General features: G+C 39.4%; 1 protein-coding gene across 4 annotated transcripts in view; it reads right to left on the bottom strand.

Moving 5' to 3' along the window:
• The window catches only part of OSBPL3 (oxysterol binding protein-like 3), a 41,786-nt gene extending 20,635 nt beyond the window's left edge, over positions 1–21,151 (bottom strand). Inside the window, exons 1-11 of one of the 4 annotated variants that reach the window (XM_009869068.1) lie at positions 21,059–21,151; positions 12,525–12,641; positions 12,274–12,327; positions 11,958–12,071; positions 11,052–11,222; positions 7,939–8,065; positions 7,006–7,109; positions 6,766–6,858; positions 5,997–6,153; positions 3,552–3,682; positions 672–779 (exon numbers count right to left, since the gene is read on the bottom strand). In XM_009869068.1, coding sequence (XP_009867370.1) covers positions 672–779; positions 3,552–3,682; positions 5,997–6,153; positions 6,766–6,858; positions 7,006–7,109; positions 7,939–8,065; positions 11,052–11,222; positions 11,958–12,071; positions 12,274–12,327; positions 12,525–12,641; positions 21,059–21,151 — 1,269 coding nt within the window. The remainder of the gene's footprint in view (positions 1–671; positions 780–3,551; positions 3,683–5,996; positions 6,154–6,765; positions 6,859–7,005; positions 7,110–7,938; positions 8,066–11,051; positions 11,223–11,957; positions 12,072–12,273; positions 12,328–12,524; positions 12,642–21,058) is intronic. The other 3 variants (XM_009869069.1, XM_009869070.1, XM_009869071.1) reach the window with 3 other exon arrangements.
• Positions 21,152–25,046: the final 3,895 nt, after the last annotated feature.

The raw sequence follows: 25,046 nt of genomic DNA on the forward strand, positions 1-25,046 counted from the left end.
GGAAATAACACAGTTCTTGCCTCCCTCACTGGCACCATTACCGCTTAGATCCTATGACCTATAAATACACCACATCCACATGCATTTTGCAGCAAGCCAAAAAACTGTCTGAACGTCAGTTCCTCTCAAACTGGCTAAGTGGATGTGCAGAAAGCTCCCTGGCTTCAGGCAACGAAAACTAAACGGCTGAAGGGGCTCTTGTGCATCTCATTTCTCTGATCCTTCCATGGAAATGTCTGATGGTCGTAAACCTTACAAGGTCCACTCTGGAAGCCAGAGTTCCGAACTACCAATATCTAAACAGGCAACAGAAAGAGCTACAGAACGTGAAAGTTAACAAGGGCATAAGTGGGAGAGAAACGGTAACAAGAGGGTAACAAGGGGGCAGCTCTGCTCATGCTGAGCGGAAGCGGGCAGGAGGCGAAGGAGAACATCAAGAACCAGCAGCAAAAAGCAATGAAAATGTGCTCAGGAAAACTCACACGGAAGGTCTTTAAAATCAAGGACTACACGATGCAGCATCAGAAATGACACAAAAAGCGGTCTCATTTCACTACCACAATACACCACAGGGAACAGATGAAGAACAAGACAAGATGCAGCTACGCAGCACTGTCTAGATGTAGGGGCTTGAGGAACAGACATCACTGAAAGAGGAAAACTATACCCACCTTCACCAAATCTGGACTTGATTTTGCATTAGATGCTGAATCAAGGATCATAGATTCGGCATGTATTCTGCGTAACCGGTCTTTAAGATCTGTGTTTTGTGCTATTGCCTGGAATATTTAACAAAAATATTGGGGATATAAAGTTCTCTCAACTAAGTTGAATGCGGCTTTATTTGTGTAAAAAGGGGCAAAAAGTATTTAAAGTGCATCACAAACCACCACCACCACGTTTTTTTTACTGATTATAAATGCTTCCAACCTTGTTCTGTACCTCTTAAACTAAAACTATTTTTGTTCAGTTTGAGGGAAAAGATACATCAATGGAGAACAAAAGCCACAGCTGGCAGTGATATATCAAGTTACCAGGTTTCGCAAGCTGATTTAGTAAGTTATAAATGAATTTTTACATATTTTTTTCATTGCAAGCTCCCTTCCTTCACCCCTATCTCTAACCTAGCCTCTCTTAACATTAATTTTTACTCTTTCCATATCCCAAACCATTTGATTTTCCCATCAGCCTGGTATACGGACAGTTCCCTTTGCATTCCACTGACACTGAAACAAGACTTATACTCAGACATGCACAGGTACAATTTGTGTCCTATCAGCTTATAATGGCAATGATCAGAACAAAAAGCCTCTGCTGCAAATTCGTGTTTATTACATATTATTTACTCATGCTGGGTGCATCTGATGGACAGGTGTCAGTTAGAGTAGACATGCAGGAAGAGAATGCAACCCTGCCTGCAATGAGAATATCTTGGAAAAAAAAAGGATCCGGTTTCTAATTTTGGACAATACTGAAGACATCTCGCTCGTTTTAGTGACCTGAATCAATACTAGGCTGTGGAGAACCCGGCTGTTTACACATCTGCTTTGTCCCACAATGCTTCTGATTTCAATGGTTTGGAAGTAGTCTCAAGGGCAGAAAGGACAGCTCAAAGTGATGATGGAGGAGAGAAAGTAATTTCTGACTTTATATACGTGTAGTCTGAATTAGCCATACAAGCATGTATCACTTCTGCGTCACGCCTCCAAGCAGACAGCATTGTGTTACATGCACAACACCAAACAGGTGCAAAAATGAATTACACAGCTTTCCTGTAACAGCATCTTCTAATTTTCATAATTTGCTACAAAATGTTTTCTTCCTTCTGCCTTCTTCCTCCCCCCAAAATAAAAATATTGCACTTCTCCCCATTGTGTATTTGCTTTTTTTAGACTGTGTGTAGGTCAAGGTTACTTTCTGAATGAGGAAGTAGCAGAGGCAGAGATGTTAATTTTGTGGTGTTTCATCCACTTTAAATCTGTCCACTTTTCTTCCCCTGCCAAGCTGACAAGAGTAAAACAATGTTTGAGACTTTTCAACCTGTAAGTCTGACCTTTTGCTCCTCACGTACAGAAAACAAACTGAAACGAACAGCAACAAACACTAAGTCAAAGTCATCAACACAGGATTCTCTTGCAAGGAAGTCTTAGAAATATATCGAATTTATCATATCTGTGCTTCCATTCATCTTCAAAGGAAGTTTATTCCTCTCTCCTACAGGATCTCTGCTGTACAAAGTGAGAAAATTTCCAGTGGCATCGTGGCTTTACAGATCTGCAGGCTAAGAACAGCTCTCACAGGTGTTAACCTCTGCTGAAACTGCCAAGGTTCACAGGTGACTTCTGGATGGGCCACAAAAGGCTTACTGAGTATCAGGTAAGGCCTAAAAGTATGACTTGTAGAAGACATTTAGAGGATGAAGATGGACAACAGAATTTCATTGCTCTGAAAAAAATATTCTTGCTAAACTGAACATTCACTACGTTCAGAAAGCTTAAAATTGTGGGTTTTTTAATACAAAATAGTAGGTAAATAACACTGGAAAATTAAAAGTCACCTATTCAGATATCAGAACTGGAACATCTGAAAGCCAAAACCAAAGAAGTTGTGTTATTACACAACAGTTTTCTCTAAGTACTATGAAGGCATCAGGGCCTCTAAAGGTCTAGGCAAATAGGCATGTTACATGCTTTAAAAGCTATAACCACACGCAGCTTTTGTGAAGCAAAGAGAAATTTTTATACTGAAATAATTAAGATGATCTGTATTGCTTTTATCAGTGACAGAGAGTCTTCCCTGCCTCTGATGAGGAATTTGCAACAAATACTGAAATTTTAAGACCATCATAATGATGGCCTTTATCGCTTTGAAATCAGATCACTGTTTGGTTGACACATTCCAACATGACCACCTTAAAAGTTGTGCTCTCAACCCATTTCAAAAAGCATACCAAACAAATTCCCCCACTTTTTTAGAGAGCATCCTCTTTTCTCATTTAGGACTGCCTGAACAGCTCCACTGCTGCTCTTAGACAAGTAAGAGAAATTAAAGTTGGAAGTCAATATAAACAAGTAGCACTTGAATTTGCTTTGCAGTGTCTTGGTGCCGCATGGTGAAGCTCTAGTCCATTAGAAGGGACAGCTTTCAGCTACTCTCACCTCTATTTTATGCCAAGTCACAAAATGAACACTCGAGTGCTGTTTAGGAAACGAAAAGGAAACCCACAACCTACCAGAACTGAGTGATTAATCAGTGTACGTTTCAAGAGAAAGTACACTCATTGTCATAGAGCAGCCCTCTGATTCTTAACATCAAATGATACAGGTTATATCGTAAATCTAAATCAATCTATCAAAATTCAGCAATTTCAAAATACCTTTAACATTTATGAAAAAGTCTTTGAAAAACACCATATACAACACCTTACTATGGTTCACTACTGCAAATTCTAGCACTGAATAGACACTCAAGAAACAGAAATTAACTCCTATGAAATTTAGAAGTAATATCTGATGACTGTGAAGCCTGCTGAGCTTCATCGTGTTACTTACGGATGTCAAGGCGTTCTTCAAGCCAACTATTTGTGCAGATGGAGATGAGGATGCATCATGCTCCAGCATCTGCTTCAGCTTTTCTCTCTCTGCAGATATGTTGCTGAAAGCTGACCTCAGGGTGAAGTAAACTAGAACCATTTTGTAAGAAGTGACAGTTAAAAACAGCCACCAGTTACATACACGCTAATTACGTAAAACTTCAATGAAACTTCATTTATGCTGACAGAAACGAGAATTTAGGTCGAGAGATCCAGGGTGGGTTACTAAAACCAAGTAGTATTAATCACGGTTATAGGGTAGATTTTTTAGTAGGAAAAATGTTTATGGTGAATGCTACCGTGTTGACTATATTAGCCACAGTCAAAATTACTCTGATTATTTATGACAGATGGCAACAAAGCTAACTAACCACGTCTGCTCTTCACTTGCTTTTGCTTCCCAATTAGCTTGAATCTTCAGATGGTCATGACTCTATTCCATACTCCTTTAAGAATTCCAGTGGGGGAGAGGAAGAGAGGGAAGAAACAAAAATGAAATAGGGGGAAAAAAATCAAAAAAGCAGCTGTAACACATACTGTGCCACAGCTACAGGGTTAGTAGTTTCCCCACAAGTAAGTCAACTGTGGTGTTGCGTTTTGTTATCTCTTTTGGGGATTAAGAAATTTCAGTTTGTTAGATGTTTTAGTGACTCAAAGGGTCAGATCCTGAATGTTGTGCACATTATGCTGCTACTTCTCTACTCCTTGCTGAGCCAGTATCACCAGCCTGAAACATTTAAATCAGACAACAGATCAGGCAATTTAAAAATCACTAGATTTTTAATGTTTTTTTTTAACTTGTAAGGCACTTAATCTTCTTTTTTAACCACAAGGAATAAAAATATATTTGATTAATATTTGTTTATGTAGGATTTCAACATTCATCTAACTGGAGAATTAGAGGATTTCTGAGGGCCTAATCATGCCTTATAACACAGTCATGAGAACTGCCACCGCAAAATCCTGCCCATTTACAGGGATAAAGCCAGGTCTGGATGCACAGAAAGGACAAAGAAAAAGAAAGGTCTGATACCTCTCTCTTCTAGTAATCTATCCTGAGTTAACCTGAACCATTATCACTTCACTGAGTTTACTAGTTTACTATTCTAAAATAATATTCTTAAGGTATATTTCAACACTGCAAACCACAATCAAAGCTAATTGTCATACTTTAACCTGTTTGAAGAAATGTTTAACAGTACCACAGGGGTGGGATGATGTAACCACTGTGATTTATTTTGTTAGCCTTTCATATGTGGATGACACAGCCAGAATCTTCAGTGACCTTAAATGTCATTCAATGCATTAAATTTTCAAGAATTACTAAAAATTAAAGTACTAATGTTACACCGTATTTAACCTGTATCAAAAGCTATCTTCACTACCCTTTTTTGGAAGGCAACTTTGGAAAAAAATTATTTGTACTCTTAATAAAATGATACCATATTAAACAATACCAAGTCAATTGTCACCTCAAATGCATGGGCCAATCTAACCAAAATTTCTGAGGTGGACATTTCACGTATGGTGAACTTGAGTAGGTGATTTATTTGCTCTGCTTAAAAGTGACTTTTCCAATTGCTCCCACCTCCCTCTTCTTTTCCCTTTTTGGAAATCATACATCACTTGTGACTATAATTGACTTTATAAAGTTTGCTACTTAGATATATTCCTTACGTAATGGAACCAAGACACATCAGCACCAGAGGGGAAAAATAAGCAAAGAATGCTTATTGATAACATCAACAATTATCTTGTGCAAAAGGGGTGAAAGCCAATTCCGCTCCAAGTCTTTCAGATATAGACGCCTAATCACTTTCCTCACTAGGATCACTTAAACAATAAAAATGTTTCTGGTACTAGGGTGATGGAGCAGAGCACTGCTAACGAAAAATGATTTCGAGAGAAGAAACATTTCTAGTCGAGCTGCCCCTCTGGCTGCTTTACATGATGTTACTCTTCTGTATTCACTAAAAATAGGTTACTACCATAGCAACCCTTGCATCACCAACAAACGTTGACTCTGCAACACAGTGAAGCACACCAAACACACAAACATACATGTGCTCATATACACACATGTGCATGCAAACCCGAAAGAATACAATCTGATCTTCTGTTTATAACAACTGATTTTAAGATTTTTACCTTCTGGCAAAAGAATACAATCTAGGTTTTCAGAACAGAAAACAAAGGGCTGTCTTTTATTAGACGAAACATAAAAAACCGTGATGATTAAGCCACTTTTTTCAAATTACTCAAGATCTCAACATTTGCAATTCCTCAAGGGAATTAAAGGAAGGAAGGGCATTTTCTGCTTTTTCTAAACATTAAACAAGAAGCATTCTCAGAAATCACATCATTATTTAAACTGCAGTGATATAAAACCACATATAAAATTTACCTTTATGTGCAATGTGAAATAAGTCCTCTTGCATTTTAGTAAATTCTGATGATGTTTCAGAGCCATCGGAGTAATTTTTCTCCTCTACAAAATCTATTGTAGATAAGTTTGGATTGGAAGCATGCAGTCTCATAGGGGCGGAAAATACTGAAGGCACCTGTAAGGAGGACAGCCATTTGTGATGTTTTTAGAAGCTGTGTTTTATTGTACCCACCTGGGTTACATGTTGGAGATACCAAAGATGGAAAAACTACTGTCAGTTACCAATAGACTTGGAATGGATGACATCTGGCAAACGAAACCATAGATAAAATTCTGCCCAAGACATTGTAAGTGGATATTTGGCAAAACTCCAAGAAACAAGCCCATTAAGAGCTGTGGTATATGCTGTACTATTTTTCGCCAGTTTTAAGTATCTAATCACATATCCTCTGGATACAGTTGTGTACAAAACTATCCAGAGAATTTGCAAAGACCTATACTAACAGAAAAAAAAGATACAAAACAGACAACACCACAACCCCCAAATTGGAGGTGGACTGAAAATGTGGGTAAAAAGATGTGTCCAGTCTTCTGACGGTAACAGAACAGATCCTATTTCAGATATCAATGACAACATATTTGTATTTTGTCTGATATATTACTACTTAAAATGAGCTAGCACAGGACACTACTTAGAAGGGATTCATATTTCCTAAACTGGACACAGCAAAAAGTAATCAATAACAAAGGTTTGGAGAAAGACGAGCACTGAAAAGACTGAAATTACCTGTAACATTCCTTTAGCTTCTTTCCCAACAACTCTGGATCGCCACCTCCTGTGTGTCCTCTTTTCCTTCTTTGGGCTTTCAAAAGGTCCAACCTTTAAAAACACAGAGGGCAAAAATAATATAGATTGCCATAAAACTACCTGAGCTAAGAAGAAATACTGTGATTCTTTAGGATCTGGGGTGTTTTTTTGGAATTGCAATGGAAAACCTTTTTCAGTTTTGGTTTTTATGCAACAAACCTGCATAGCATTTATAGCAGGCGCTGAATATGTCCTGTGAAGAACATCCATGCTCTGTAACAGCTGGTTCATTTCCAGTAAATATGTGTGACAGTTGGAGAGGTCTGTTTTGAACAAGAGAATATTTTCAGTTGCCCTGAAGTAACAGACACACTGAAAGGTTTTTAGTTTGTAGGTTATTCTGATTGTAGCTAGCTTCAGCACATTATCACACAATCAGATAAAAAGATTATATCGTTCTGTCTTCAAGTTCAAATTCAAAATATCAAAATGCATCTATATGGTGTGTATAATGATCATGATATTTTATCCTAGTTGGTTGCAGAAAAACAAGAATAATGTGATAATTACTGCAGTTTTGGACTAGACAGAGCTCCTTGGGTGAGGGTAACAATGCTGTGGGCATCAAGACTGATTGGTATATTCAGAGCTAGAGATGAGGCTCCTCTATATTAGAGCTGAAGCTTGCTGGTAGATAGAACTTTACCAAATAAGTATCACACAGACACTACCAAAATGAGAAAGATCTTCATGCTCTTAAGAAAGCATGAAATCAGAAGGTGACTTGGAACTACAAAGATTTAGTGCTTTTTAAATTACTAGATTTTGGATGCTTTCTTTTTTTTTAATACCCAGTTTAAGACAGTTCAAATCTTACTACTGAAGGTGATCTTCATATATAAAAGAAAAGGTACTGAAACGTACAGGCTCCTTGAAGATGACTGACGTCGTCATGTTCAAAATCACTAGTCCTTTTGATAGCAAGTAAGCAGCCAGCTCATCAGCAACCAGCCCTTTCCTCCCTCCAGTTTCAGACAAAACTCTAACTGTAGTCATAGAATGACTGTAATGACAACTTACTGTGTAGTACTCTCGTCAAGAGCAATTAGGGGAAATACTAGGCTACTTTCAATTCCCTTCAAATATCATTACCTCTTGAGCACTTTTCCATGTCTTCAGAAGACTGTAGCCAAGACGAAACCCTGGATTCATTACTCGAAAAGGAAAATGACAAGTTACCTCCAGTTGACAATGAATTCTGTTTCGTCAAGCTGCTCGTCTGTTCCGAAAAAGAATAAGTGAATTATTAACAAACAATACTTTAATTTTGTGTGCACAATTTTTGACAACCAGCAGTTGAGTTCCATGATCAGGGACAAGGACTGAAGGCATCAATAACATGGAGGAAAAATAGTGTAGGAACTAGACTAGGAGCACAGTCACTGAGCATAATGTCAGGGTATCTAACATTACTGCTGTCCATAAGAAGCAGAAATACTAAAGGAACCGTAAAAATTTGCCGAAAACTGAAGTTTTCAGCATAAGTTAAGTTAACTTTACACAATTAGAACATCGTATTCGAATAGGACCAAAGTCAGATACTCTGCTCCTTCTCCATGCTCCCCAAAAAATCCCCCAAAGTAACAAATGCAACATGCACGTATTTGTTAAAGCTATTTTTCAGTCAAGAAAGCAAGATCTACTAGGTATTTAAAAGTTTTACTCAAGCTTGTGTGAATTTAGCCTGGATTTGGCTTTCCAGGACTTAATGCAGGTGTGACCATCCACCTCATCTGAGTGAATACTACCCTTTTACATCATCTCAGTAACCATTTTCACTTAGTTCAGCAGTGTTCACTATCAGATGCTAGAAATTCTAAGAACTAACTGAACACTTAAGTGGTTTTCAATAGGCAGAAACTTCTACCTAATATTACTGCCAACTGACTGTGGCCTATACAGCTGCTTTCTTCTCTAATTTAACTACAAATAATTGTCATTCAAACGCCTACTGATTTTTAGACATTATTAAACCTTTTACCTTTAACAATATTTATGTCAGAAAGCTGCAGAAATTACATGCTTTGTCAACATCTTGTTTAAAATTAGTTTTAAAATATTCATGTTAAAAGTGCCATTACATGACCATTTATGAGAAAAGATGACTAAATTGTTTGGCTCTTCTCTGAAGCACACACTTGAGAAACTTTGCTACCTCCTGCTCACATTACATCAGAACTCAGGTAGTACTAGATTTAAATCTATTCGTAGGAAACACCATCTACACCTCAGTCAGATGCAGTTTTCATAGTTGTTTTTTTTAAATTTACAATGTAAGCTTCAACTCGAGTTGCTGAATAAAATAAAATGCACTACCCACATGATGTCATTCAGTACTCTGTCAATTTATATAGTCAGTATGCAATAGTAGTAACAATCAACAAGAACACTTACTTTTGAATTTATCTATGTAGTTTAGCTGTTTTATTCCCACCTAAAGCTGTATGAACTTCAGTCATCTATATGTGTATCCCTAAATAATAATCCTAGCACCTTTAAAAGTACAAGTAAACTGTGTTTAAAGATGAGCAACTGTATTGGCATTTAGTGAACAAATCCCACATTAATCTCGTCACAGATCTATTTCATAGACAACTTTTCCAGAGCTCATATACATGAGGGGCATGAGGAGGATGGAAGGAGGAATTAGGCACTGCCAAGGAATAGGCAAAAGAAAGTTTGTGTAGCTTCAGTTAGCATAGTTTTTCTTTTGATTGGTATGGCTAAGCTTTAGAATCCAATCATTCCACATAAACATATGTAGATGCACACGTCTACCTCCCAATAACAAAAAAATCAGATTTGAAAACCAGGTGTTTCTAAAAGCAAATAAAATGCAGCGTAAACGTCTCTCAATATATTTTTCTCAAAACAAGCTAACTGCTGGATGGATATTAACTAACACCAAGCTAGGGCTGGTGTAAATTGGCAAACTTCCACTCAGCTTCAGCAGAGCTAAGGTGATTAACTGCAGCTTAAGAACTATCCCCTTCTATTTTTCACATGAAAATAAGTAGGGCTTCTTTGCAGTGCAAATCTGGATTAATAAATTAGAAGTGAATTAAAGTCTTTCATGACAAAGAAGTGGTTAGTTGCTTGCCAGCGAGCATAGATTTTAACTATGCTGGTCACACACATTCTTTCTTTTTGTTTTTTGAGAGCACAGTCATAGATATATGATAGGCTTTGCAACGTTCCTCCTTTGCCCTCAATACTCCTCTTTCCTTCTATCCCTGCTGTCTTGTGGGAGAAAAGAACTAAATGGCCACCGGAGGTTTGCTATGTCCTTGCAGACACGGCCTCAGAGGAGCGGCTGTCAGAGCCACAGCGGTGCTGGGCACCAGGGGAAGCATCGCGGGCAAATCTCTGCAAACAGCCTCGTACCCGCAGGGCAAGTCACTGTTCTCTCAGCTGCTCACTCACACAGATCCCTTCCTCTCTCAACCACTACTGAAAGCTGTTCAAGCATGTTTGTGTTTGGTCAAACTTCTACGCAGTTATGTGATAGTCTTTTCAAAGTGACAAACTCCAGGTATTGGCAAACAAGCCCGCTCAGATCATGCAGCAATATTGCCAGAGAAAAGAAAATCTTACATAGGAAGATAAGAAAAGAGGTGATGGCTGCTTAGGAGACACTCTGGAGTTGACAGAAATATTTCAGTTACAGTATGTAGCAGGGTATTGCTAAGAGACATTATTCTCAAGATTCTAAACTGGAGCAGAAGATCTTTGGGTGAGCATCAGCTGGTCAATGTGCAGATCGCCAAAGGCACAGAGGTTGTGTTCAAGCAAAGAACACAATCACTCTTCCATAAGACTGAGTGCAAGAGGTCAGTTACGGCGTCAGACTGAGTATTTGTCAGCTCATTTGTGAAACTAATTCTCAGACTTTCCCTAAGGGGAAATGTACTGTCAACTGCACCCCTCCAGACCCCACACCAAACTCCAACGTGCAGTTTTAAAAGTTGTTATGAAAATATAATCTACGGCATTATAAATGAGACAGTATTATAAATTTTAACAGCATTATAGAAAAAACTGCTTGGGAGTAAATAAATGAATACTATATTTTTACTCTTGACATTTTAGATCGTAACTTAAACCCCACCATAAACTTCCATTATGCTCTTTACTTAGTAAAGACACATTAGACTAATTTAATCCCTAATGATGAAAGCTCATTATTTATAAATCATAACTATTACCTTTCTACCCGGAGTAGAATCACAGAAACCAGGGACAGAGTCTGTAGTAGTAGACGCAGGGAAGAAAAGATTATTGACGTCATGAGGAAACATGGAGATTTCGTTCTGACGGTACATTCTGTGATGACGAAGTTTTGCTACCCATTCGTCAAACAGCTCCTGAGATTTCACCTACACAGAATTTCAGGTTTTAAAACATTCACATTCAAAATCACTAAGAAACTAAGGTATTTTGCCCTTGTTAGACAGCTAGCCTGGCTGATCTTTACCGGCAAAATACCATTAAAGCTTTTCTAATGGTGCTCCTACTAAACTGCACACCACATGAGCTTAAGCATGACAGACAATTAATCACAGGATACAGTCAGGAAAAAATATATTATTTTCAATACAGAACACAATCCTTAGCAACTTCCAGATGGAAAAAACCCAAAACCAATATAAATAAAACCACCATTTAATTTGTTGTTTCATAACTGCCATTTTAACTAACCACAAATAAGAATTTGATTTTGGTGATGTATTTTAAAACAATTAATTCCACAGGGATAGATAAATCTACACATTTAACTGTGGAAAATACTTCCTATAGACAAGCCAAAGAGCAAGATATAACTATTGAAAATAAAAGCACTTAGGCGACAAATGCATACCCTTTGCTCAAAGTGCTGCTAAACACAAGGCATCTTCAAAGTGTCTATTCAGGACAGGATTACTGACTCTGAAACAGCACAATAAGGCCTCTCAAGTCATAAAAAGTGAACTAGTCTGCTGAGACTAAAATGTAAGTTATTAGTGTAACTAATAAACCTCCTCCTACTGAAAAAAAATAAAAATAAAGTCTCCACTATACACAGCTAATGACGCTATTTTGGGAGCAAGGTTATAACAATCTTGAAGACCTACCTTCAGATGGTATATCTGCTCTTCTGTATCCAAGTCTATACACTTTGTTGATTTCTTTACAGACATTACAGAAAGTCCAACATCAATACAGCCATGAAGCTTTCCTCTCTCTATCTGCAAAATAGTACGAGGAGTACAATCACTTCAGAGTAAAGCAATAGCTATTACCCGCTGAAACCATCATTTTCCTGCCTTCAGCCTACTGTTTAGAATTGCTGAAACTATTTCCCATTGCCAGCAATATGGAATTACTGTTATTTTGGATAAAACAGTGTTGTTACCTTATAATGGCCTTAAATGATTTCAGGTCACTTACATCAGCTTGGCATTTAGAATACTTCAGAATCCCTTTGTCCAAAAAGAAGTATCTCTGTAACAGAAAACACAGAGAATTAAAAACAAACAAACCACCTAAACACCTCACTCTGTCCCAGAAAAATACACCCCCACCCCACACTTTTTTGGAGAACACTGTCTTTGCTCCTACATAACTTTTTTGCACAAAATGACACCAAGGAAGTCCCACACACAGGGCATCAGGCTTTCCAACACCCATTCCTTTCCCACCTTGTGCCAGCCCTTCAAAGGCCATTTCCTCTTCTTCAGCAAGCAGCCCTCCTGCTTCTGTGGCTCCTGGGTACAATTCATTGCTCCTCGAAGTCCTTCTACTATTTCCCAGCTGTCCTGCTTAAACAGAAAATCCAAATGTAGATCTTATTTCTTCCAAAGAACAGAAGAGACATTCAAGAGGAAGAAGGCCGCAAGTAAAAAAAAAATAAAAAATGTTGAAATGTAACCTTAGCTCTACCTTTACACTGTTACGTATTTTCCAAGAAGAGTCTTTTTTTATTTTGTTAGAAACAATACAAACTAAATAAAACACTATTTTTATGACAACATCCTTCATTGAATGTATGTGCAGAATTTTTTATTTAGACTTTTCTGCACATACATACACACTGTGTCAGCCACAGCCTAGTCACAATTCAGCATAGAAAATCTTTTGCATTCACAGACAGGAACAGCCTATGCTAAAAGGATATGCTTTGTAGATTATGAAGCAGAAATAAAAGACACTGAAAATGAAGACCCTTTCTATAAACTCTTTTGCCCATATTCAGTAACTCGAGGTTTTGTTTGGTGCCTCTATAAAGTAAAAATAATAAAATAAAATAAGAGCATATCAAAAAGCCAGGGAAGTAACTCAAGTACTATGAGGGACATGACATAAAGGGAGAGTACAATAAAAACAAAAAGTCACGCTTCACCAGATACTCTGTTAATTAGAGGAGGATCTCTCTTTTTTGCCATCAGGTACTCTTAAATGAAAGATCCTGCAGCAACATAACAGAGAAGAGTGTAAATCTGACAGCATTTTTACAGTTCTTATTTATGGAATGACTGCTAATGAAAACGTAACATGAGTTTCAAGATTTCTGATCAAAGATCTCATTAATTATTTGTTGCCAGCTACCACAAATTTGACAGATCTAGAATTTTGAACAACTGTCAGGAAATAGAACGTTTGAGTACCATCCCTATATATTTGAAAAATATCAAGAATACTTTAACATATAGAAGAATTTAATGACAATGAAGGACTAGGATGAAACACTTAGGGGAAAACAGAACTATACCAGGTAGGTAACTACTTGTGATCCTCCCGGTAAGATACATAGGGAAGTATTTCCAAAAAAAACTTGACTGACTCAAAAAAAACTTGACTGACTCAAAAATAACCTTGACTGACTCAAAAAAAACTTTAAAACAAAACCGCACCAACAGTCAGCAAGAGTGCTAGTTGTGCTCATTTACCCATCTACAGAATTCCGAAAATTCACCTCCAGCAACCTAAAGTAGAAAAACGACATCAGGTAATGTGCTCATTATTTGGGTACAAGGCATAATGGCAAACAGTCTTCGAAAAGACATTCATTAAGCAGCTTGAGGAATGTGACCTCTTACTCAACCGTGTTAGTGGCAGCACTCCGCTTCTTTATGGGACAAACTGGAAAGCTGCTCAGCTTCCCTGGCTGCAGTTCGCTCTGCCAGCACTCACCACACAACAGGCTGCAAGCAGTAGAAGGTGGGGCTGAGCAGCTCCTGCCATTCAACACCCTACAGAGCAGCTAACGATGCTCTACCACTATCTGAAGGTAAGTCAAAACTGCGGTGGTCCTAACCCAAACTGTTATCACAGCACACATCGTGCACCTCTGCAGGTTTGCATTTTATCTTTGTCCGTTTTGTAACACAGACCTTCTTTAGTCCCTCCAATCTGAGAGATATTTTGACAGCTACTACGATAACGTTATTTCTAATCAAAGATCATGAAATCACATTTTTCCTATTGAAACTCAAAAGTTAAAATTTGTATAATTTATTTCTTATTCTTACTACTCATTTAAAATTCTCAATAACCACAAGCTCTCTCCTGCTTTGGAGTAAATAAGTATGATATCAGACCGGGGAACAGAGAAGTTACTCACGGATACCCCAAGTTAGTGGGCTGAAGGGAGAAGAGAAGACCTTCTGGGCCGTTTCCAACTCATCAGCCCAACAGCAGCCGCCAAGGCGCACACTCTGCTGCAAGAGACCACGAGTGCCAGTTCTTCACAGCGTGAAGCTGGCAGAGAACGAAGCAGAGAGCCAGCCTGTGCCCCTGCAAGGGCAGTCAGCTAGAGCTTGCAGCCTGACAGCTGTTCGAGTACAAAGGCAGCTCTAAACCTCCACAATTAAGGACTTTTGCCCCACTTCCCCCCCCCAACACACACATTCCAATGTGCGACCTTGAAAGTCAAAGAGAAATAATGCTCCACCATCTTTTTTTGCTATAAATGTAAATATTAGGTCACTGAATGCTTTCTGTAGTGGCCTTGGATTTCTTTTTTCTGTTAAACATTATTTATTAACCCTTATACAGTCATAGGGATTGGGACTGTTAGGACGACATGGTTTAACGGTGGACCTGGTATTGCTAGGTTAATGGTTGGATTCGATGGTCTTAAAGACCATTTCCAACCTAAACAATTCTATGATTCTTTCCTATGATTTCTATGATTATAAAGAGCAAATTGTTTAAGTAGCAGCAAATACAGCGTAACGCTACAATTACAATTTACATTAACTAGCTAACTGCTGAATTTACTGCTGCTTCAACGTCCATGTGTGGGTAAAATCTCATCTCCTCAGAAAATACGATCTACTAAACAAAGCAAAAATAATCTTGACATTAATTGATGTCAAACAAGGGACTTGGATAAAGGTAAATATTTTACAAAGTGAGAAACTTGATGGAAATAGTGAGAGATAATTGCAATTAAGGATTAAGAGATGTGAGATTAAGAAAAATGTTGTGGTTATGTTTTTCTCTCTTTTCAAAATTAGTCTGCAGAGCTTAAAAGCTGTTATGCCTGATGACCAATCAAGCTATTTCCCTTGCCTTTGCCAAAACACATTAAATTGCAGTACTCAAACACATCGCTTCACCACTGAGAATTTATGTGATAGTAGTCAAGATCAGTGACCAGTAGATCCTTTTCCACGGTCTAGTATTACATTCCCACCTGGAATATACATGGTGCCAGCAGTTTTGGTCAAACTTTTAACTACAGTGCACATCCCAGCCTTACAACTCCAGTTTTGTCTGGGTCTCTCCTGCAGTCCAGGCACAAGGTGTCTCCCATGTTCCTGCAGCAAAGTCACATTTCTCACTGGTCAGTGAGGTGACCAAGAATGTGCCTTCAAAATTCAAAAGTGTGAAAATGGGAAGAAAAGCTGAAGTGGAAGCACTTCTTCCCCTCAAGCAGACCCAATGGCCTCCCAAATCTCAGGTGATGAAGGCAAGTCTCCTGCTCACATTTCTGCCCCAGGAACCCCGCACTTCAATTGCAAACTTAATGCAAACATAGCTTAGTCGAATCAGAAGTGCGTCCTTTTAAAAGCATCAGACTATTTAATCAGCTAAGCTACCCATGGAAGTGCAAGGAATAGCTCAGAGAATTAACAATTTGGGGACCTGCTGGACACATGCAAGATGTAACACTACAGTAACAGCATCTTGTCCTCTACCATATCCACCTGTCCAGAAAAGTCCAACCTTTTCCATGTGAACCACCAAACTCCTACATTTTTCAAACCACTGCCTGGTTTGGGATCCATTGGCTCTTCACTCAGTTCCTACAGGATTTTGATGGGTATTTTGTTTTGGAAGACATTTGATACTCCATTTGATGAAGAAAAAGCATCAGTTGCCTATTTCTGGGAGCAGCTGCAGAAAACTGCTTACTTTCTAAAAATGAAGGCAAACGACTCAGGCTGGTCGGTTATCAACTGTTCTCCTCTGTCTGAAATAGCAGAGAAGCAACCTGAGGACACAGGATTTCCTGAAAGCTGCGGGAAGCATTCAGATGATGCCTCATTTTGCTGATCGTTATCCCACAACAGGGAACTGAGAGATCCCCCAAAACACAGTGCTAAATTAAAAAACAACAACAATGCACACACCCCAAAATGTCGTCTGAATGGCATTAACAATTCTAGCATAATCCTGATGCCCAGACTGGTAGTGTCATAAGGTTACAACAGGACCAGAGGTGCTCGTTTAAGACCAGCTCTGGAAATTCATCCTGTAGTTGCTACTTGGCTTATACCTGGTCTGTGGCTGAGAAAAAAACCAAAAACACACACTTTGGTTTTCGGAGAAAAGTCTGTCATTAGGTAACTGTAGTAATTTTCTGTATTTAATAAAATAAAAGCCTCCTCATTTCCTGCAATACTCTGTACCATGCAGCTCCTCAAGGCAAATTATTTCAGGAGAAAGAATGAAGTAATGAGTTTGAACGGCTCTCAGACCGATGCTTGAACTTGCAGCTCCCTGAATGAAACAGATGACAGTGCCAGACTTTCTTCCAGCGTAAAATGCACTCAGTTGTACCGAATATTTTAAAGAGCCGAAAATAGAAACCCGCTTTGTGGAGGATAAGGGTTGGCATCAGCTGCAACTAAAGCATTTGTTACGGTTCATAAAATCGGCAGAAATGATTTAATTTTCTTCTGCAGAACATGAGGTTTCTTATAAGCAGCTCTTCTGATATAAAGCTTTTCCCTACTGAATTTATTTTAAAAGTTAGTTAACATATTAGACTTAAAAATAACTACCACAATAGATTTTCTTTTGAACACAGTTTAATTTAAATTTTAAAAATCAACACTGGTTTTCCTTCCTCACAAAACATAGTTTGAGGTGGCGCTTGAGATCCCTTTCCATAACTGAAGAAGAGGGGCAGAGAAAAGCAGAGAGGTGGGATGTGGCAGTAGCCTCCGACCTGCTACGGCGCTTCAAGGTGAAGGTGAAACTAGGGGAACAGGATGAACCGTTAGCGTCTTCAGCTCACACCACAAACGCTTTGCAACTGGCAGGAAAAGGGCTCCAAGTTTAGTGAAGGAAGGAGTACGCTGCTTCACGTCAGCCCTGCTTAAGTCAATTATTTTAAGGCACAGCGGCTCATCTTCTGCATCACAAGACTCTCCTTACGCTCTACGCCACTGACACACACTGCTCGGCAGGGAGCAGTGACTGAATTTTAGTGAGAACGGCAGCCTTGTTCTAGGAGGGCTCCATATCCCACCCTCTCTCTTCTTATTTGGTGCTAGTGTGCACCTGCAACATTCTGGGTCTAGGAAATCAAGGACACTTGAGACTCAGATCCCACTGATCTGGGAGGGAAAAAAATGAACTGTCCAGGTCCCTTCCCCTGCGCATTTCAGAATTTCTTTCTGCTTAATCAGATTAAAAGATCTGCTGTGTCAGATCAGCAGGACAGAGAAAAGCACCTGTCAGGCAGAGCTCTCCTTAGCCTGCAAGCAACAAGCTGAGCTCTGAAGGTCCCCGAGAGAGGCACAAGTGTTTGAAGGAGGAATAAGAAGCCCTCCATGGAGATGGGAGTTGAAGGAAAGAGTAGCAAAGTCACAGCATTTCACTCCCTAATCTGCACAGCCTATGGCAAAATTATTTAAACTTCTATGATACTGCTAATAAAAAAAAGTATTACTTAGTTCTCCTTTATTGGGGTTTTGGAATAAAAAAATAATCTCTGTTACTTTTTAGATCAGGAGATCTTTTAACAGACTTATACAACTTTTGATTGTTGCCATTTTCTTAACCCAACACCTAAAGTGCTGTCATTTAAACTGACTTGCAGACGAAAAGGGCAAATTAAATAACTCTCAGACTGTGGCATCACTCATCCCCAGTGCTGCCTGACCTGAGTAGGTGAATGTTAGTAGGGATGGACTGCAAAACTCCATTTCGCCAGTGCAAGAGACTGAGTGAGAAGAGAAGCAATTAATGATATAAACAAAACAACTCCATCAGGTGTGGCAAGAAATTCTCTGTGGGAACAGGGGGAGCCAAGGGACAGGACACAAGAAAGATCTCAACATCCCTCCTGCCCGGACCAACAATTAAGATTTTGTAATATATGTTACACTTTAAGGTTTACACCACCAAAGAGAGAGTCTACCTAGGAAAGTTTAAAATCTGCAAGACCGGAGCCTTTTTGGGAACAGAAACACAGAGAAGATAGTCATTTCTCACGCAAAGCACTGCTGTGTCCAGGCCAGCAAGTCTTGCAGAGTAGCGCCTCTGTTACACCTGAAGTTCCATCACCCACATGCAGCACAGAAGATTACATCTAACAAAACATTCAGTGAAACATGCTACTGTCACAAACTATAATTAATCAATAAATTTAAAAAATGTAAGGGGAAACAACCCATGGAAGTTATTTTCAAGTTAATATCCAGAGTGCATACTGCACAGGATATTTAAATCCGTTTTGCCTAGCGAAACAGTTTGTTCTGTGAACTGCAACACAATTTTAGTGTGAAAAAACTAGCCACATGAAAAACATCAAACTTCAAGAATTAAAGAAGGAACAGCAATACACAACCATGCATATAAACACTGACAATTACGAAAGAAACTTCAATTTAGAGTTAAGTTTTTCCTTTCTGATTTCACTACTTTGAAGGAAGACCTCTAGATCACTTCAGCAGATGCAAATGAAGTACAGCTAGAAAGTTATTGCACTTGGTAAAGAAGGAAACAGAGAAAGTTTTAAAGTATTCCTTACAAATATAAGAAGTGTCTATTTAAAAATAGAAATATCTGAAAGACTAGTGGAATCTTAAAAAGCAAAAGCAAGCAAGAAAAGCTTTTATTCCGGCTTATTGATATTTTCCCAGCATATAACAAGTCACAGAAACTTCTCAACTTCTGTGTGCTTACCTCTATCATTACCAACCCCTGAAAACACGGACAATCAGTCAGCCCATGTAGGTTCCCCAGATGCAAAAGTTTATTGTTACTTACTTCGTATTGCAACGGCTGACCATGAAAAAGCTAATATTGAAACACTGATCAAAGCGGAGACGCTTATCACAATGCCTCAAGTTATCACAAAGGCGAATTGTATCACTCTTCAATATACATTGGGAAATAACCTACTTTTTATCTCCATTTAGCATGGGCTGGTGGGTGTCTAAGGCCATGTACAGTCTGCCCCACTCTCAGAATGAATGGGCACGGATGTACCAGGAATACAAACAAAACACCAAGTTGCATCTCTCACCTCGGTCAGGTGCGCCTTCCGTTTTCCTACAAGGACCAAAGACTAAAAAATTGGGGATTGACAAGATGACATTAAATCTTACTGAATTATTCCTTTTCTCCAAAGAGAGCAGGTGAGAACAAAATGGGAAAGAAATGCTAATAATAGTATCAAAACTGTGAGCTAGCCACTGGATTTGATCATGTTAGATGGCAGTAAGCGAGGTGCTTGCAAGAATTGCTCCTGCCCAGTGGATTTAATCACGCTCACATAAATCTTATTGTTTAAATACTACATGGTAACACTTGATAGACATGAATTGTTGAAATAGATAATGGCAAAATATTTTAAATTACACTTTTTTAAAGGTAATCTCATACCAAAGATAAAATAATAATGTTGCAGGAAAAGGCATCCTGAAAGCTAGGATTTTGCTGGTCAGTGTATTATACATGCACAGCATTTTTTACAAGAACAGCACTTTAAAAGGCAGAAATTGTTCAGAGATTTGTCTGCCTCACCAATTTTATGTGCAGGGCAAGAAGTGCCAGAAAAGCAAGTGTTAGTTCAAAACACAGCTGAGGTCTCCAAAGCTTTTAGGGGATTGGGATGCTCAATTCCAATTAAAATTTCAATCTGAGGCAGCTTCAAGAGCTCCACTAAGCCAGCATTTGTACAAATAAAAGTTTATGTTAAGCATATTGCTCATGATTTTGCACGCATGGACTGAGCATGTTTAAACTTAATTTTCAGTGTGGCTGAAGGTCAATTCTTCTTGCCCACAAACAAAAGCCATCTTCAGCAGTCTTATCTGTCAGGTGCAAACACTTGTAGACATGGCTTTTAAAACTGTAAGGTTTAAAGAACAGCATCACCTCTGCAGAAAACAAAAGCATCTTTCGCATTTGTCGCCATCCCTGGATGTGTTCAAGTGTTGTTTAGATGTGGTGTTGGGTGATACGGTTTAGGGCTGAACTTGTAGTGTAGGGTTAATGGTTGGACTTGATGATCCCAAGGGTCTTTTCCAATCTGAATTGTTCTATGATTCTATGATTCTATCATCAAAGAGGCCCTGTATCAAGTTTCAGAAAAACACATTCTTTTTCACACATACATGCACACCTTTCCCTGAAAGCTTGAAACAAGCAGAGTCGTCACACAATATTCTACTGCAGAAGTGGGAAGATTTGGCATTTCAGTAGGCGCTACAGCAGCAACATTTCACTATAAACACACCATACATACAACGTGATAGAATTACAGTTACTTGTTAGCATTTCAATCCTATGAGTGCCTGCTATTCATTACTCTGCGTTTACTGCATTTGACTCAAAACAAGACACTGCTACCAACGAAAAAATAGAGAGCAAGGAAAACAAAGTGATGAAATAAAACAAGCAAGTGTTTAAGAGATCTGTCAGTATCCAAGAGCAAAAGTAAAAATCAGTCTTAGTAATGCTTTCAGTTTGGTTAAAATAATTTCATTACCTGCCGACTTCCCTGCTTGGAGGAGCAGCTGCTAGTACTTCTTGAAGGCGACAACATTTTCTGGGATACACCGAAGCTTTTTTCTTCATTCATGATCCACTACCATTTGTTTCACGTAAGTTCACTTAGAACACCATTAAAAAGTAATTTAGAAAACGTTTTGGAAGACTCCTGAGAGAACTGGAGAACTCATCCTTCACCCAAATGCAGTCCAGTGGCATGATCTGCATCCCACGGACATTCCTAAAATGGAGAAGAAAAATAAAAAGCCAAGTTATCAGACATCATCTCTTAGTGCCATCGTGTAGCGTGATTCATAATTAAACCTTCGGTAACAGAAAGTGACTGCGTTACTGTACCTTATTAGAAATTAATTCAACAATCACTTTAAGATAAATTTCAAAATCTCAGACAGGAACAACACTAATTTTGAAATTTAAATGCATGCTTTTATAGTCACTATTTATTCAGAGGACAAAGTGCAGTATCAAGCATCTTTTAAATAACTGAAACTAATTTTAAAAAAGATTAATATAGACACATATAAAGTATAATAAATATCTAGAAAAAAGACCAAAACAGCCTCAAAATGAAAAGAAAGTATCAAATAAAATGTATCACAAAAAGGACAGCGAGTAAACAGAAAACCCCTCTGTTTCACAGTTCCTTGGTAATTTAAATAAGTAACCATGGCTTCAGGTGAGGAAATACATAAATAAATCTCTCTCTATAAAAGAGCAATGCATAAAAGCAGTGAGCATGCGAACTCAGCTGCGTAAAGCTGTGCATGTCCCCTCTTACCTGAAAACAGAAAGTTCTAGCTATTGTCACATCAGTTGTGTCAGTCAGTGATGGGAAGAATAACTAATAGTCTGTTTAATAACAGTGCTCTTTGCAGCATATGCAAATAAAAGCCATGCCAGAAACTCCCAATAACGGATTTCCGGTGTGGGCAAGAGTTGTCATGGTAATTGCATATTTTTTTTTAAAAAACAACGGAGGACGTAACAAAAGAGTGATGCTTTCCAAAACTTGGGGTGGTGGAGGAGCTTTCTAAGTTGTCTCAGACAAGCAATTTGGACATTAGGAAGAGTGCAAGAACCTCCACTGAGAAAGTAAGGGAGTTTCCACAAAGAGAAGAGAAATTTCATTGCCAAAACAGGGAGGTACTACTTTGTAATCCCCTCACTTTCACTGTCAGAACAGTCCTGAACCGGGATCACTTGTTGTTGAAATGTGCCGTTCATTTTTTCCTGATGAGGCTTAAAAATCTATTCTGAGAGAAAGAGCATTTTCAGATCCCTAGTAAACACCTTCATGTATTTTAAGCATTCATTTCCCTTTAAAAAAAAGCCAAAAAACCAACAAAACAATAAAACCAGGGGCTGTATTTAAGACAATATTATGCTGCAGGTCACCCCCTTCACTGGTGAGGCAGCCTGGCAATTCTTTCCAGGAACCATCAGACGGGTACAAAGCCAGCAAGCTCAATGCAAGAACTGAAAAAAACCCGAACAGCATGGCAATGGGACAGCAAGGTCTGAATTCGGCCCAGCACACAAATTTGATACCAAAATTACTATTGAGGTTACGAATAGAGCATTTTGGAGGAGGTACGGTCATTTCCTATCTGGAAGATAAATTTGCGTGGCATTTCATTAAGGATGAGCACTTTGAACAGGTTTAGATTTATAATTTTCTGCAGGTTTTAAACTCTGGAGTAAACATGAAGTATAATTTCTTGCTTAGTTTCAAGACATATTTAGTAAAAGAGTTTAATGACAACATCTCTACTAACAAGCAGAGGTCAAATATTCAAAATTGCAGGAACACATATCCTGCAAACTCATCGTTCAGATGCCTCCCTTGAAAGCACCTTGCAGCAAGCATTTTATTTTTCTGGTGTGCCGTTCACTCAAAAAACTGCCTGTCCTCTTCACTGTTCCATGTTCAAAACGAGCACTTTATCACTTGGCTTTCACTGGTGACTCGCTGGCATTCTGGCAAAGACTGGCAGAGTTCATGGCAAGCAACAGGCTCTAATTTGCAGCAAAACGCACTGAAAGTTACTGTCCTCAGTACATCTCCATGATAGTCAGTGTATCTCCACGACACACTATGTTTAAGTGACACAATGCCCTTTGCCTGTTGCAACACACGCCACAATGGTTGTGAAGTCCTGGAAGTATCAGGTAGCTGAAAAAAAATCCAGACGTCTTGCAGACTTCTAACACAAAAAGAAGCCATATAATCAGAAGAGTATTTATATTATTATGGGCTTTGGTATGGAGTCTAAATGAAATTACGGTGTGGCTACATCAGCATTTTTGGACAGAAGAGAGGGGCACTCCTGCTGCCAATCTCCCAGTCCCTGCCTCTTGCCACATTTAGTTTTGCACTGCAGGGCAGCCTTGGAGCACAGAAACCAAATCCCTTTTTGATGAAATGTGCTCCAGGAGTGCATCCAGTCCTCAAAGCACTGAGTCCACGGAACCAGACGAGAGCTAGTCCTGACTAGCCCCATCCTGGTGTAGACATTGGGTCCTTACCTTTAATGGATTGAGTACAAAGGTCCACCTTTACTGCACTGCTCTACTTGATAATGTTGGCGTCATCTAGACACAGACGTACGTCACCTAAGCTCTCAAGATCTCCTAGGGCAATGTCATTTGTCCTTCTGGAATCAAAGACAGAAAGAGATGGGCACTTTTCCAGAATCCAAATGAGCTGAAGGTGACTCAGTCATGTAACCAGAGGTGCGTAAATGAGGGGCAGGAGACACATGGGGTAAAACTGACAGAAAGCAGCTGAAGTATTTTGTCAGTCTGCTTCCAAAGTTGGCTTCTGAATTTTCCTTTATTCCTTCAAATGAACTTACTATTACAGGCTGCAGAAAAGGCTTTTGTTACCAGTCCTGAAGAAGGCAGGAGTGAAATGTGGCCTCTTTCCAAACTGTTTTATTATTATTTTATTCATGTTTCCTGGTAATTTAACATGTTACCTTGAGACTTCCAGATCTGAACATGAAAGTGTATGTGAATAATGAACGTGGCCCCAAGTCATCTGTGAGAACTGCTGCACTCTCCAGCAACTACTTTGTACTTCTTTTTTTAAAAATTCTCTCCAAGTTCAAGAAGAAGAAAGAAAATTGTGGTTGCCCTTCAACAGTAACCCACTTATTCTTTCAAGGTTGAAAACACTAATCCCGCATCTTCAACTGACTCATATTCTGGCTGCCAGCAGCGGTGACTGGGACTCTCCAGGGCAACTGATATTTTACATTACTGTCATGGGTTTGAGCCTGGCGGGGGTTTTGGAAAGCGGGCGTAGAGCTGTGTGGGATGACTTGTGGAACTTCGAGAGCCTCCCCCACCCCCAGGCAGGAGTCGGCCCTGCCTCTGGTCAGGGCCAGGCCAACCAGCACCTCTGCCATCAAGGTATTTAGGAGGTGATCCCCTTTTTCTTTCTCTTCCTTTTGGTCTCCTCTGTTTTAGAGCTGTCCTGTCTTTAATGTTGGGGAGTTTTTCTGTTGGAGGAGGGGGAGGTGAGAGGAGAACAAATGAACGTTGTCCTGAGAAGAAAGAGAGGGAGAAGAGTCCAAGAGGAGAAGGAGGGAGAAGAGTCCGAAAGGAGAAGGAGGGAGAAGAGTCCGAGAGGAGAAGGAGGGAGAAGAGTCCAAGAGGAGAAGGAGGGAGAAGAGTCCGAGAGGAGAAGGAGGGAGAGGAGTCCGAGAGGAGAAGGAGGGAGAAGAGTCCAAGAGGAGAAGGAGGGAGAGGAGTCCGAGAGGAGAAGAGGGGAGAAGAGTCCCAGAGGAGAAGGAGGGGAGAACAGTCCGAGAGGAGAAGGAGGGAGAGGAGTCCCAGAGGAGAAGGAAGAAGGCAGCTGGAGCAGGACCTTTCCCTGGAGCCCGCGGTGGCTGAGATGGCAGGAAGGCGACTGCCTGCCAGCTGGGGGAACTGACGGCGGCGAGAACGTCCAGGGTGTGTCA

The sequence above is a fragment of the Apaloderma vittatum genome, unplaced genomic scaffold (genome assembly GCF_000703405.1).
Source record: "Apaloderma vittatum isolate BGI_N311 unplaced genomic scaffold, ASM70340v1 scaffold4025, whole genome shotgun sequence".
Taxonomy (NCBI): Eukaryota; Metazoa; Chordata; class Aves; order Trogoniformes; family Trogonidae; genus Apaloderma; species Apaloderma vittatum.